The sequence below is a fragment of the Mobula birostris genome, chromosome 1 (genome assembly GCF_030028105.1).
Source record: "Mobula birostris isolate sMobBir1 chromosome 1, sMobBir1.hap1, whole genome shotgun sequence".
NCBI classification, from domain to species: domain Eukaryota; kingdom Metazoa; phylum Chordata; class Chondrichthyes; order Myliobatiformes; family Myliobatidae; genus Mobula; species Mobula birostris.
Window position 1 is genome coordinate 89,773,648 of NC_092370.1, and position 16,123 is coordinate 89,789,770.

Sequence of the window (16,123 nt, forward strand, 5' to 3'; positions counted from 1 at the left end):
ATTAAAAAGAATGCCTGATCAATGTAGACTCCTTTTCCCAGGTATTATCTTTGACTGTTCATGGAGGGTCAGGGAAACCTAGTGGGTGTGCACACAGGTAATTAGTTTTGTAAATTTATGTGTTTGTTAACTGAGCACATAGAGATTTACTTGGGGAAATCATAGTGTGCGTTACCACTGCATGCCATATGAACTGAATGCACTGTTCCTGTTACTCACTTCATAAAAATACCACAAGGATTAATTAACAAGTTAAACAATACAGGCTACTACCACATCCCTGCCAACCCTTGGCACTACAGTGGATTGCATTCTAGAAAACTCACTATATGTATCATGATTATCTGTAATCCACTTTCCTATTAGATCCCATGTGATAAGCAGAGGTGTGTTCCTTCAGGATCTTCTTCCTTCCATACTCAGCCATTTTATCAGTGATGACAAAGCGGCCAGTTCTTAAAGTGACCATTATTTAACCACAGGGGCCAACATTAGTCTCAGGACACAAGCGATTCTGCGGATTCTGAAAATCTTGAATAAACACACAAAACAATGGAGGAACTGGAGGAAATAAATAGTCAAAGTTTTGGCCAAGACCTTTCATCAAGAGTCTGATAAAGGGTCTTGAGGGGAACCAGAATGGGGAAAAGAGAGAAGGGGGAGAAGGAGAAATCATCAGAAATGAGAGAAGTTAACGTTCATGCTATCTAGCAAGATGAAACATGAGGTGTTGCTCTTCCAACCTGCATTTGGCCTCATGTCTTTAGACTCAGGAGATAAACAAAGCTCATGCAAAAGAAACAAACTTTTCCCAATTTTTATTTTCAGTCCCTCAGTACTGTGGGGCAACAAGTTTTGGATATAATACCACTATTGATCGCTCAACCATGTCCCACCTCTGCCACCCCTCTGCAGTCTTACAACATGTGAATAAAGTGTAACACTGCCACTCTCTTCACACGAGACACTTTCTCTGACAGGCCAGGCTTGTGAACCAGGAAAGGGTTTAGGGAATGGGGATATTAGGGAAAGGAGTGGATATGGGAATCAGGTTTTGTGGGTTAAGGCGCAGTGACGGTGGAAATGGAGTAAGGGCTCAGGGATTACTTTAAGGAGATGGCATTGGCTACTGTAGCTCCCCATTATTCAGTGCACCACAGAACATGATTCGTAGATGAAAAGCATCTGGAGCCTTAGAGAGTTTTGAGGAACAGAGGAACCTTCGAGTAGAAATCTAAGAATCCTGAAGATGGCAGCACAAGTAGAGTAGTTGGTGAAGGAGGTACACGGGATTCTTCACTTCATTAGTTGGGCACAGACTATAAGAGCAAGAAGGTTGTGGTATAACTTTAATAAACTTTGCTTTGGCCACAAATGGAGTACCGTGAATTTCTGGTCACCACATTATAAGAAGGATGTCATTGCACTGGAGACGGTGTTGGAATCTGGAACATGCTGCCTGGGAAATGATGGAGGCAGAGAATCTCACAACATTTAAGATGTAGCTAGATAAGCATTTATTTCACCAGGCATATAAGGTAACGGGCCATGTGCTGAAAGATGAGATCTGTATAGATGAGTACTTGTACGCCGGAGTTTCTCAGCTATATGATTCACTGATTCTATAACCACTCAGTGCGTATAGCATTGGCTGCAACTTCCTTACTGTCAACCCAGCTAAGAACAGTTCATTTCAGCACAAGAATTTTTAAAAGGGAAGGTTATTGAAACAAGGCATCTTCTTTGAAGCAAATGTCAGGAATGTGAAGCAAGTTATTAGCTTTCTGAAAGAAAATGTCCCTGAGGAGATCTGCCAAAGTTGTCTGCTACATATTATGTATAAAATGGGTTTTGAACCTGCTTTTCTGAACTCATCTGTATGCACATATACGCTCATAGTAATGAGGAATTTCGGTTGTAGAATAAACCATTTCCTTCCACCTTCGCAGTAATGACCATGCTCAGCATTAACAGGTCAATTGGATACAGCCATCTGCCTAAATTACAGCCTTCATAGCACTCTCCTTTTCCATTTCCTGCACCATCTGCTTTATTGAGCAGAGTGAAGGTTAATCATTTTCAGGCCCACAGGGATCCTGCTGTAAGGTATTGATTTCTAAACTGAATGCTACCAGATAATACAGCAAGACATTGTTGCAATTTAAGTGGAAAATCTGAAAGCAGCAATTCATTTCTATTCCTGAGTTGTTGCCTTATCACGCTTTCCCACCAAACAACTGCTGTTTACAACACTGCATTCACTAGAACATGGCAAATATGTGACAGGGAGAAGTGCCCCTGCCTTTCAGACAAGTAATTTCCAATATAGAGTGAATGTGAGATGCAGAAACAGCCCATCAAGTGTACACTGATGAGCAACCACCCATGTAAATTGGTCTGAATTAAACCTATTCTCCCGGTATTTCATCCATTCTCTGGATTTTTACCATTCACCAATATAGTAGGTGCAAAATGCAATGGCCAGATACCTTACCATACATCTTTGGCATGTGGGAGGAAACCAGAGAGTCCGGAGGAAACTCACACATTCACGGGGAGAATATGCAGATTTCACACCCACAGTACCCAAGGTCAGGATTGAACCCAGGTTTCTGGCACTGTGAGGCAGCAGCGCTACTGCGCCTCTGTTGCCACGAGTTCTCTCCCACAGTAAACAAAGTGAAGAAGCTACAATGCAGCAGCCACAAATGCTGGAAATATGCAGCAGGTCAGGCAGAATCAGAACTTTCACAATAAAGGTTGTGGACTTCAAATGTTGTCTCAGTTACACTCGCTCAGTGCTTTTAGCATTTTCCCTTTTCAATCCACATTTCCAGTCTCAGTGGGATTTTTGGAAAGCCTACATATTTTATCAGACTTTTCTATCCTTAACTCCCATTACACCAGAACCAAGTGTTTCCGGTCTAGTGTTCAGGCAGAAAAAATGTCCAAGAGGCTCCTCCCAGAGTATTATTCTGCATTTTCTCACTACTTGTATCAACCACTGCCAAGGCTTTGCAGGATGCAAGAACCAATGGAAAAACAATTTATGACAAGCATAGCAATTTGTTCCAAGATTTCTCACAGGTATTCACCATTTTCTTTCCAGTATCTTATTGTTCTGGGATTCCTCCACTTCTAGCTCCTAGTGATGCTCTCAGCCAAATGCTGTTTTCTAACACCAGTGCTCTGAACTCAAACCTCGTGATCTTGTTTCACTAAAACAGAGCAGAACCCTTAAGAAATAATGAAAACTTATCCTCAACCTGCAAGATGATCCTCTGGCTCCCTGAGTTCAATGTATGCTTAATTGAGGGATATTGATTCTAACAATAAGCAGCTCACATATTCGACAAAATAAGCAAATGGGAAGTCTCAATGATACTCCCTTGGGCCAATTTAGCCACTATACCTCATCGCTTCGCTGCTGAAGCAAGTTATGATGAAGTCCCAGCCTTGGTGTTCATTGTCTGTCCCCTTTTAATATATTCAATCATATGAAACTGAGAGAGAGAGAAATTTCTTTCCACAGAATTGGAAATCTTCGCATATCTCTACAACAGAGATGAGACATTAAATATTTTTGCATCTGAGTAAGGAATTTTTAGGACAGCCCAGGAATCAAAGACTGTACAGATCAGGCAAGTAGTCAAAAGGTCACAAAACCAGCCCTTTGGCCTATCATTATGTTCTCACTTAATTCTCCCCACATTCCAATCAACAACCCCTGATTCTACGACTCCCAAACTATTAGGAGTAATTTAGAGACAGATTAATCTGCCAACCCTCATGTCGTATATGCACACAATATAACCAAAACTGGGAATTGATATAAATAATGGATGAACTGTCCTGTGTGACCACACTGCTAATCCTAATCATGTTCTCCAAACAGTGAGCCTGTACCACAAAGTGAAAATTTAAGATCAACCTTCAAAGGAACAAGGATCTAGGATTTTCCCGGCGCATGTGAGGAATAAACTCTTCTTCAGCTTCCTATTCTTCATAGGAATACTTTTAAAATATTAAAAATAAAAAAGAACTGTTTTGTAGGAAACATCTTTTTTTAATTTTCCGAGTTCTCATTATCAACAAGGATTAGGAACACAGTCTTCTGATAAATATGAAAATCAGAGGGACCTCAAAGACCACTGGCTGGAATGACACACTGTGTTCACCCCGTCCCAATGTATGCAAGTCTCAGCTTATATATTTTAGCATGGAAAAGCAAGCAGGGTTTGTTCGTGATTTGCTGCAGCCTTACAGAGGAGGAGACTGACCAACCTGAATGCACTCACCATCCAAGGCAACAGGTAGCTACGCACCACCCAGAATGTACACCTGACCCCAACTTTGAACCCAGCAATACTAGCTACATTGTCAATCTTCCTGTTACTTTAACTTATCTCCTAAAACACAGGACTTCAGGACATAGAAAGTCACATGCATGCAAAAGTAATGCATGTGGAGGCTACCTCAGTAAATATATTTAAGACAAGATAGATTGGATAGATTTTTGCATAGGAGGGGAATTAAGGGTTTTGGGGAAAAAGGCAGGAAGGTGGAGATAAGCCCATGGTCAGATCAGCCATGACCTTATTGAATGGCAGAGCAGGCACGACAGGCCTACTCCTGCTCATATTGTTCTCACGTTCATTACCTATTTGGGCAGCAGAGTGTGCAGCTAATGGAACACCAGTGACCAGGATTCAACCCTGGCTTTAGATGCTGTCTCTGAGGAGTTTGTGAGAGTTTCCTCTGGGTGCTCTGGTTTCTTGCCGCATCTCCAAGTGTGGGTTAGTAGATTAATTAGCTGCTGTAACTTACCCTTAGCATGTAGGCGACTGGTGGAATCTGGAGTATGTTGATGGGAATGTGGGGAGAATGAAAATGGAATGAATGTTGCTGCAGGGCTTCCTTCCATGTAAATAACAATGAATAAACATGGTAACTAACCAGAAACAAAGTCTGGTTCCTGATCACAGCTCTGATCACACACCAAGTATTTCATTATTTGCCAGCGCGACATCAAATGCAATCCCTCTCACGACAAACTTGGTTCACTGCACACCCCAGGGAAGGGCTTGGGAGGAACACATAATGTTCACCAATGCTTCCATTAACAAGGATTCAGTAAATTAGTCAAAGAACTTGGCCAACATTGACTAGCGCTAACCCTCTGTGCATTTCATGTTGCTGCTGACTGGCCACCTGAAACTGCCACGGTCCTGCTGGTAATAGTACTCCTATATGGTATTGGTTGGTGAATCCCAGAACCTTATCCGGGTAGTATCTTATCTGAAAGCGCACACCTCCAATCGCACTGAACTGAGTGCTGGGCTGGATCAGGAGCTTCCTTCACTGGACTGCACTTGAATCAACACTCCTTGGCTCAAGTGAACATCTTACAAGACGACCAAGCTTCACAGAGACCTATGTTAATGTGATACTAAAAATTTGCACATTGTTTTACCTGCACTGCACTTTCTCTATAACTTTAACACTCTACGCCGCATTCTGCTATTCCCCCCCTCCACCCTATCGCCTTCCCATTAATTGAAAGGGCTGCACTTAGACAGTTATGAAAATATCCACTTCACGTGAAGAGGGCATACCTGGGAAGTACTCCATATCACCCCATAGCTGTAAAATGGTCAGTCTGAAAGAGCCTGTCTAGGTAGGTGTCTGGATATAGTGTACAGACAGAAGATTGCAGAATTATGCTCTGATCTGCTCATTGTGGGATAAGTTGGCATTAAAAAGTTGCAGAGGCTTCACTGAATTAGCTCTTCATTGCAGGCCTGGTGGCCAAGCTAAGCTAGAATGAGGTTTAATTTCACATCCTGTTCTGTTTTGGAAGATTCCACACCATTAACTCAAAGGTACTGATACATAAATCTGCTACTGCTACTCCTCAATTCACCTTAACTGTGCCCAGTTTTGGATTTCTAAGCAATAGATAAAAAATATAGAGGAACTCAGAAGGTCAAACAGCATTGATAGAGGGAAATACAGTAAATAGCCGAGATCCTTTATTAGGACCGATGTACGACTCTTGATGAAAGATCTCAGCGAAAACGCAGATTGTTTTCTGCCTGACCTACAAGTTCCTCCAGCATTTTTATGTGTGTTGCTCAAGATTTCCATCATCTGCAGAATCTCGTGCTTTTGGATATCTACATTGTTTGTCCTACTTAGCAGGATGGCAAGATCACAAGCTATTGGAGGACGTCCTCAATTTTCAGAGTCCTCTGCTGTTGAATCTTTCAGAATTCAGCCATGACATTGTCTAGTTACTACTTCACGAATTACCATGCAAGGTGTCGTGGCACACAGTCTGCATTTTTGCACTGTTGATCTGGTGAAGAAAGTTCCAATTCTATTATGCAGATGGTAAACATAAAAGAAATTAAATAAATGCATAAAAACCAAATGGTTTAAGAACCAAATGGTTGAAGGGAAGTTAAAAACACAAACACAAGGAAATCTGCAGATGCTGGTATTTCAAGCAACACACATAAAAGTTGCTGGTGAACACAGCAGGCCAGGCAGCATCTCTAAGAAGAGGTACAGTCAACGTTTCGGGCTGAGACCCTTCGTCAGGACTTCGTTAGTCCTGACAAAGGGTCTCGGCCCGAAACATCGACTGTACCTCTTCCTAGAGATGCAGCCTGGCCTGCTGCGTTGAAGGGAAGTAGCTGTTTTGAGCAACACACACAAAATGCTGGAGGAACTCTAAGTCAGGCAGCATCCAAGGAGAGGAATAAATAGTCAATATCTCAGGCCAAGCCACTTCATCCTAATGAAATCCTGCAGCATTTTGTGCAAGTTGCTCAAGATTTCTGGTACTTGCAGAATCTCATGTTTATGACTCTTAACTGGTGTCCAATGTGGCAGTCAGTGGAAAGCCAATAAACGCAGCCATGACAGGCACCTGTGACTGAGCAAAAATAATCATTTTAGCTCTGGCTGTTGCTCTTGCACATTTTCTTTGTATAAGGCACTAGTGGCAGGACTGCAGCCCAGATGATAATGTTCTTAACCAATGACTTAATTGTAAATAAAGAAATAACTTACTGATTCTTTCAAACAGCTCAGCAACATTAATGGCATTCTTTGCACTTGTTTCAACAAAAATCGCGTTTATGAATTTAACATATTCTAGGGCGTCCTTCACTGTGACCTCTCTGGAAGAGTAAGTGAACATCATTAGTCACACTGATTAGCAAGGGAGAGATTATAAATAACAACATCTTGAGCTCTGAGGTTGAAGAACAAGTAATTCACCTAATTAGCAACCACACACTGTGAAATGAAAATTTTCTGATACCGGCTATTACTCATTCACACATAAGGAGTGATTTTTCTTTCTAACTGTGACCACACGATGTTGTACCTACCTTGCACTGAATGGTGGCCTGTTACAGTGAAGATTACTGGCATCACTTCATTTATCACATGAACAATTCACTACAATTTGCAAAACAATTAATACTGCATATTGGCAGAATAGCAAAGAACAAACCAAAGTAACATCAGTATTTTACACAGACACAATACTATGATACCAAAGGACAAAAATAATTATATTCTCATTTAAAGCAACCTCGATTTTGCAGTACAGATACCAACCTCATGTCAGCTAGGTCACACTTGTTTCCAGCAATCGCAACCACAATGTCCTCAGGCCCATGTTCCTTCAGTTCCTTTACCCATTTCTTCAAAGTGTAGAATGATTCCTGAGAGAAAATATGTAACTTGATGGAGCATGAAGTTAAAGGTTGCACCCTCACAATTCAGTAGTTTGGTTTAGAAATTTAAAAAGATGACAAATTGAGCTGAAATGGCAGGTTCTAATGATGTAAATTGTGATGTATGCACATAGAACTCCTGAAAACCATCTCTGCTGAAGTCTATTTCCTGCCCAGTTTGGAACTTTTTTCCAGATTTCCTTGTCCATTTGTTTATTTATATGCTGTACACTATAGTAATTTCCAGTGAGATGTGGTACTGATTTTTCTCCAAACATTTTCCCCCTCCACTTTCATGGTCACTCTTTACCTTCTTCACTTAATTGTGGTCTGTGATAACTCACTGCTGCATAGCACCAATGCATTTCACAGCACCAACTGCTTTATAACCATCGTTAGTCCGGGCTTCTTTAGAATGAGTCCAGTTACATAACATCTATTCTACCACTGCATTCCACAAAGTTTCCTCTGCTATCTTTTACCCTTCAGATCACTGTAAGCAAGCCACCATTTCCTTTCAAATTTTCGAATTTCAAGGAGTAACCTTTTGTTGCTGTTTTTTTTAACCCAGAGAATGGTTGTAATCTGGAAGATGCTCAGTGGTTAGGCAGGGGAAGCAGGTACTCGAAAAGGTTTAAGAGGCATCCACACGAGCACTTGAATTGCCAAGTGCTGATAAACGGGATTAATATAATACATAATAGTTAACAAGCTCAATAGGCTAAAACTGATTTACTCTGTGGCTCCTGAGGGTAGACCTTGATATGCAATACTCCTACAACTGGTTAACCAGAGGTTGTCATGTAAAATGGTAAATCATCAAATGAGCTTCCATCCTCCAAATTGAAACTTCTCACCATAACAGGCACCAGAACAGGAGCAGACAGATTGCTGAACTATGACAGACACCCTCTTCACAACAGGGTGGCCCTGTGGCTGGAAGAGATAAAAGATTTATTTTCTCTGCCTGGAGCTGAACATCTGGACCATCTCTAAATCAGGAATGTTGCACGTGACCGTTTTGTTCTTTCTGACCCCAAGTGCAGTCAGAAATAGAAAACATTCCGCATCGAAAGATTGCTGCTTGAGATCTTGGGACACACGTTACACTGGTCCAGCAAACACTATACTCAGGGTGCTGAAAACTAGATTTCATCAGGCATTATCTGAAAATAATTTGTTTCTTTTTTCTGCCTTTCTTCTTGACTTCTTTTAAGCTCTACTAAATTCCATTCAATTCTGCCATTAAACAGTTCTAAGCCTGGCTGCAAAAGGAGAGCTGGGCATGGAGCTAGCAACCCCATCCCGTAAAAACTCAGTGTTACAGAACCGGCAACAAAAGCTCCACAAACTTCATCCCTGAGAGAGGAATGATGCACCAAAAACTTGGGCTACAACTAGAAAAACTCGAAAGGCTAGCCCAGGAGAGAGGACTCTGGTGAGCTGCTGTCCGTGGTCTATGCTCCAGTACGGATGATGGGCTTAAGAAGAAGAAATTCCATATTCTCCTGCTGTTTACAGGAAAATATGGATTTGGGAACACTTTCAAGCCATAACCCTCTCTTTCTTTTCTCTCACTGTTTCATCCTCATTTCACAGCACATCAAGACAATTCTCTATCACTTGGAACCAGACACAGCACTGTAGAAAGAGGCAATTTGACATCCAGTCTTTGCCTTCTCTCTGCAAGAGGTATCAATCACTCCCCAAAATGGGATCTTTCGCCATCTATGTTATAGTAACTTTAATACAGACACCACACCCTATAAATGCATCAGCTGCAACCTTTAGCAAATTTCCCCTCTAACTTATCTTACACCACTCCGAGGTACTGACGTGTCCATCCACAGTCAGCTCTATCGCCACAACAGGGCCAAATGCCTTCTATTTTATCTGGGTGGTTTCCAATCTGATGGCATGAACCTCAATTTCTCTAATGTCCAGTAACCACTCCCCCCATTTCCCACCCCCCTCAACCTTTTTTGTGTTCTCCCATTCTGGTACCTGTCTCACTCCCTCTCTCCTATCCCTGCATGACCTCCTTCTAGATCTCCATCTCCTTCCCTTTATTCCACGGTCCACTGTCATCTGCTTTCATATTTATCCTTCTTCAGTCCATTACCTCTCCACCCAGCTTCTCACATCACTCCTCCCTCCCCCACCCACCCACCTTCCACCTCACCTGATCTTACCTATCACCTGTCAGTTCGTACTCCTCTCCCTCTCCTCACCTTCTTATTCCTGCTTCTACCTCCTTCCTCACCAGCCCAGAGCCTCAGCCTGAAACAATGACTGTTTATTCTTCTCCATAGATACTGCATGACTGGCTGAGTTCCTCCAGTACTTTGTGTGCAATGTTCAAGATTTCCAGCATCTGCAGAACCCTGTGTGTCCCAGAGATGGGTTTTAATTATCTCCTGAATTATACCAATGGGTTTCCCTCCCCTGCTGCTTGTCCTTCACCAATGTATGTTCGGCAATGTATGCTCTGCATTGGTGCATATTTGAACAACCTGCAGACCCATAACATTATTTTCCCTTTTCTCCTGCAATCGCTGTAAGTGAAGCAAATAGAATGAACAAACCTGGGGCCTCACAACAGCTCACCCTGGCACATTGTATTAACAACACTATGGAACATTTGAGAAACTAGCACTGAATGGGGTTTAGTGATGAGCAAATGGAGATTGAAGAGGTGGTGCAGAAAGCACAGGCCAGGATCTAATACTGTAATGAGTTTGTCTCTAACAAGTTTTCAGTCGGCATGAATGACCTTGATCTTCATCTGTCACATTAAACCATTCTGACCTCTGCATTGTTCCAATGATACCCAGCAAAAATTCAAGGGGCTTTCCAACATTGAATTACAAAGAATGGTTACAAAGAGTTGTTACAAAGAAATATAATTAACCACAAGTAATATACATAATAATTTAACAAAGTAACAGAAGTTCACAGACTAAAGTGAACTCTGTCTGTGTTCAGTGGTATGCCAGAAAATTGGGTCATCACCATCGCAGTCTTTGAGACTTTAATATTGAATGTATCAATTTCTGCCAATCTCCTGTTTCATTTTTACCTTCTGACCAACCAATGTTGTGGCACTATTTGTTTCAATTCACTTCTCTCCCTCCTGATCTCCAAATGCTGGTTTTTAAAGTAATTTTAACTTTGATTACACTCTTCTCTCAACCTGAAACTTAAAATTAACGCAACACACATCAAAGTTGCTGGTGAACGCAGCAGGCCAGGCAGCATCTCTAGGAAGAGGTGCAGTCGACGTTTCAGGCCGAGACCCTTCGTCAGGACCTTTCACCAGCAACTTTGCTGTGTGTTGTTTATTCCCACACTTTGATTTCTGTCCAATAGACAAATCTCTATCACCAGGTACCAACTTAAAATTAACCTTTATTTTCCCCTTAAATTTTCCAATTCTGCTGAAGGGCCATTCACCTGAAACTCCGAGTCTATTTCACTCCCCATTGATGAAGCTGGGCTCTCTGAAACTAATTTTGTTTTTGAATTAGATTTCCAACATCTGAGTTTTTGCTCCAAGAATTAAAGTAGCATCACACTAAGCAGTCTACCAGTGATGTTTGTCAAGGTGTTGTTGTGTGAATGTATTCAGCCAAACCTAATCATAATGTATCATAATGGCAAACCTAATCATAATGTACCTTTTTGTCCTGATGAAGGGTCTTGGCTTAAAAGGTCACATGTTTATTCCCCTCCATAGATGTTACCTGACTTGCTGAGTTCTTCTGTAACTTTTTCCTGTCCTATTAGCTGCAGGCTGGAGCATCTGTCTCAATGACCCCAATTTGATACCTAGGTCTCAACAGCAGAAAGCTATGTTCTTTCTTTAAAATTACACCAAACTGCACTCTGAAATATGCTAAACAAACATTTTCCCTCGAGACTGAACAGATAGATCCAACATTATCTCAAAATCCAAACCATGGTCTCTTTCCATTAACTCTGAAATATATGATGCTTCCTGCAGCTGTGAAAACATTCTTTGTCAGTTGCTACATTGAAGATTTATACCCAGTTTGGCTCTTCAGAAGTTTTAACATTTTAACCTTCCATTTAGCCTTTCTTATTGGTGCTGCTCTGAAGCAACTCCAGTTTGAGTTTACAATGTTTTACTTTATATACACCTTACATCACAACGGAGCAAAGGGGCACTGTTCAGAATCTCTCTCTTTGAAGCTTTGCAATCAATTCTGGACTTTTATCCTTCCTTTCACACCTGCTTGGAAACTTCTGAAGGTGCACCAAGTTCCGGAGAGTTCACATCACAGATGACCTCACCTGGTCCCTTAATATCACCTCCTTGAACAAGAAGGCAAGTAGTGCCTCCACTTCCCAAGAAGATTGAGGCAAACAAGGGTCCACCCCCACCCCTCAATCTTAACTGTGTTTTACAGGAGCACCATTGAAAGTGTCCCGGCAAGTTACATCTCCATCTGGTGTGGGAGCAGTCCAGCTTCAGACTAGAAGTCCCTACAAAGGACAGTGAGAACAGTTGAGAGGATCATAGGGTTCTCCCTATCATACATCGGGAACATTTATCAGGAGTGCTACATACACAGGGCCCTTAGTGTTATTAAGGATCCCACCAATCCTGCCTGCCTCCTCTTTGACTTTCTACAATCAAACAAGAACGGTCAGGATGAGAAACAGCTCCCCCCCCCCCCCCGCCCACCAGGCCATTAGGCCTTTGAACTCCCTGCTGCATCATATTCAAAGTGTCACTGGTTAATCTGTCCTGTACCTCATTAGTGCACATTAGTTCGTTATTTATGTGTGATTCACCTGTAGATTTTATCCTTACCTTCATAATTTATTGTGCGTTATGTGTACTACTGTGCTTTACACCCTGGTTCAGAGAAATGCTGTCTTGTTTCTATATACATTATATACAATGTATATAGTTAAATAACGATAAACTTCACTTGACTAAAGAAGTGATCTGTTCTTCAATCCTTTTTTTAAAAAAAAGACTAAGTTCACAAACTCTCTATTTAGTTATTTCAAAGATTTGTTCCATCACTGAGATTTTCTCATCTTGTGTTGATCTGTTCCTGGAGATTTTAAGGAATATCCTTATTAACAACTTATGTCTGTAAAGATTAGCAGATATGGTAGAGCTTACAGGAGCAAAGCATTTAGCATTGATACCTGAAAGCTTCAGAGATCCCTGGTGCTACCTTCATAAAGTTTCTCATGTGAAAACCTTATGAAAACATGATGGGTGGTAGATAAACTTCCCCTAGTATACTTGAGGAACAGGAACACAAGGTGGCCCGTATGGATGGTAGCTGGGGCTAATGGAAATGAAAAAGACAAAATTAAGATTAAATTAGGTAGTGAATAAAGTATTGGGCTAAAGGAATTGTTACTGTACTGTATGATAGTTCCATACCACCGTTAACTGAGCTCTTTGCCTTTACTCATCATAACAGCCAGAAAAGACAGATATTAATCACATAATCAGTGTGTTTCTCAAGTCACTTATTTCCTTGTTGGGATATCAGACCGTTTTCTTTCCCATTTACCTTAAAGTTAATTACTCTGCAACAACTTAGGTATAAATATCAGTTCAATTATGAATCATTTACTCTTGAATATGTCAAGCATAGTTGGAAAGAGGTAATTAACCATATGAAATATACATAATAATTTTAACAAGGCAATAGAAGAATTTCACAGACCAAAGGAAAGTCTGTCTGTTCAGTAGTAAGCCAGGAAACTGGGTTATTCAAATTACGCAGTTACCTCGTACTCAACAGTGTGATCATTTCAAGAATGTTCATCATTTATTAATTGGGGCAAATCATATCTGTAAAAGGAACATCTAACTATTGTCTAGAACTGTGAGCAATTCCTAACAAGCTACTGATGGAAAATAAGGTGGAAATGAATCATTTTATTGGTGGACTGGGAGCCTGTTACAAATGGAACGCCAGATGGACAGGTATTAGGAGCTGACTGTTGATAATCTATATTAAAGGTTCCTGTAAGGGGATAACGTGTGATAGTTTGCTAATGATGCTAGGCCGGTGGCAATGTGAGAAGAATGCAGCGAGGCTTCATGGGGATATGGGCAGACAAGAGAATTAGCAAGGAATGGGCAAGGTAGAACATCTGAGTTCCAATTTGGTTAAACAAAAGCTGAGTGTACATCAAGCTGTAAGAAATTCAAAGCAGTTGATGTTCAGAGGGGCCAGAGTGTCCTTGTTCAAGTTGATAGGAAGGCACCGTTCAAAGGCAGGCTCCGAAAATTGCTCTTACATTAACACTCAGCCACCCTGTTCCACCAGGTTATCTGAGACCTTGGCTTCCCCATGGATCTTCTGCCTACCAATCAGACTGATTGTGCATCAGAATTTGACAGAGGTGGGAAGGGTGAAGTCAGACCCTGCTCAGATTTAGCAAAGCTATAAGAAAGTCAGAAATACAACCATTCTTACATCATTGACACAGCTGTGACTTAAATACTGGTCTGTGCTTCAGAATTTTTTCTTCTGTTAGTGCTCTCAAGAACAAATGAGTGATGTATTACTATTGTCCATTTTATTATTGCAGGGGAGAACAGTTCTTTAATGTCAGATACAAGCTGTAAACTCTTCCACCAATCACCTGCCAGCTTTGCCGATCTTACCCCTGCCCCACTCACATTGTCACTTGCCTGCTCTCAACAATCACCTGATAGTTGTACTTCTTCCCCACTCTTACCTTATTCTGACTGCTGTCCCCTTCCTTTCCATTCCTGCTGAAGAGTCTTGACCCAAAATGTCAACTGTTTATTTCTCTCCATAGATGCTGCCTGACCTGCTGAGTTCCTCCCGCATTTTGTGTGTGTTTCTCCGGATTCCACTTTTTGCAGAACCTCGTGTCTTCTGCACAACATTTCTTTCAAGATTCACCACCAATTTCTCAAAATGAACTGACTATTTTACTGACAAACATTCCCACTTTCAGTTTTCATAACTCCAAATGAAGATGATGATCCAAACACAACAAAATGAAGCAGGACCAGGAGGTGGCCGCCAGGTTTCTTAAGTCTACCCTGTCACTCATTATGATCATGGCTGATCTACGCTGGCTTCAACTCATCTTCTGTGACAGTTTCCAATAACCCTCAATTCCTTAATCTTCCAAATATTTATCAACCTCTGCCTTAATATATATCTAATGATCTGGTCTCCACCACTTTCAGGGGCAGAGAATTCCAGAGATTCACCATCCTCAGAGAAGAAATCTACACTTCTCAGTCTTAAATGACCAGAAACTCGCTTTGTAGTTATGCCCCTTCGTTCGCACATCTCCACTAGTGGAAGTATCTCAACTTACATCTTGCCAAGCCACTTAGTTATAAAAGTGGGTTATAACTGCACAGGACTGTGTTAGAATGCTATCTCCTTATCCAAGCAAAGGTGCTGAGTATTAACTTTACCCCAGCCTCCCTTCCATGGACTTTGTCTATGCTTCTTGCTAAAGTAAAGCAGCCAGCATAATCAAAGACCCCATGCACTCTGGACATTCTCTCTTCTCCCCTCTCCCATTGCACTGTTATCACACTCTTGAATGTGTGTCTTGTACAATGAGATGGGTTCTTGACCTCGCAATCTACCTCATTATGAGCTTACACATCATTTACTGACCTTGCATGCTATCTGTAGCTTTTACACTTTATTCTGCATTGTTATTGTTTTACCTTAATGCACCGTGTAATGGTTTGATCTGTATAAGCAGTATGCAAGACAAAATTTTCACTGTGTCTTGGTACATGTGACAATAATAAACCAAAACCATTATCAAACTATTCAGCTACAAGAAGTAACACCACCAATTTCACCTCCTGCCTACTCTTCTTGGTAACTATCAAATATCATATTTTTATATGATCTATAAGGCAATGAGATTTTGCTGATTTCAGCTCAAGGCTCTATGGCAAGCCACAGATATCTTTCAATCTGTTATCCAGCTGAACACTAGTTAAAGCCGGAGAAGGGGCAGTGCAAAAAAAAAATCTGTTATAAAGTGAACAAAACTAAAAGCTTAACTGAAGATGTTGTTTCATAACAACCTAGACCTGTGATGTTGGAAAGTTCCTTTCTCATGGAGGCAAGCGATCAGCTACTACACAAATACTTCCTAACACTTATAGTCAGATAAACTGCTTTCTCTAAGTCTAAAACAGGTTTTGCAGAGCTGGACTTTTACCTCATTGGTGATATCGTAAACTATAACAGCTGCAGCCGATCCACGGTAATACATTGGAGCCAGTGAATGGAACTAGTGGGAAAGAAAAGGCAGAGAATTAAACATGTATTTACCAAATCACAACTTCTTAATTTATAACA

General features: G+C 41.2%; 1 protein-coding gene across 3 annotated transcripts in view; it reads right to left on the reverse strand.

The window, feature by feature from the left end:
* Nucleotides 1–16,123, reverse strand: part of rab31 (RAB31, member RAS oncogene family) — a 115,429-nt gene that overhangs the window by 40,780 nt on the left and 58,526 nt on the right. For all 3 annotated transcript variants that reach the window (XR_011886098.1, XM_072258939.1, XM_072258947.1), the window contains exons 4-6: nucleotides 15,984–16,055; nucleotides 7,633–7,739; nucleotides 7,078–7,187 (exon numbers count right to left, since the gene is read on the reverse strand). Coding sequence is in view for 2 of the 3 variants with exons in the window: in XM_072258939.1 (XP_072115040.1) it covers nucleotides 7,078–7,187; nucleotides 7,633–7,739; nucleotides 15,984–16,055 (289 nt within the window). In the remaining variant the exon portion in view is untranslated. The remainder of the gene's footprint in view (nucleotides 1–7,077; nucleotides 7,188–7,632; nucleotides 7,740–15,983; nucleotides 16,056–16,123) is intronic.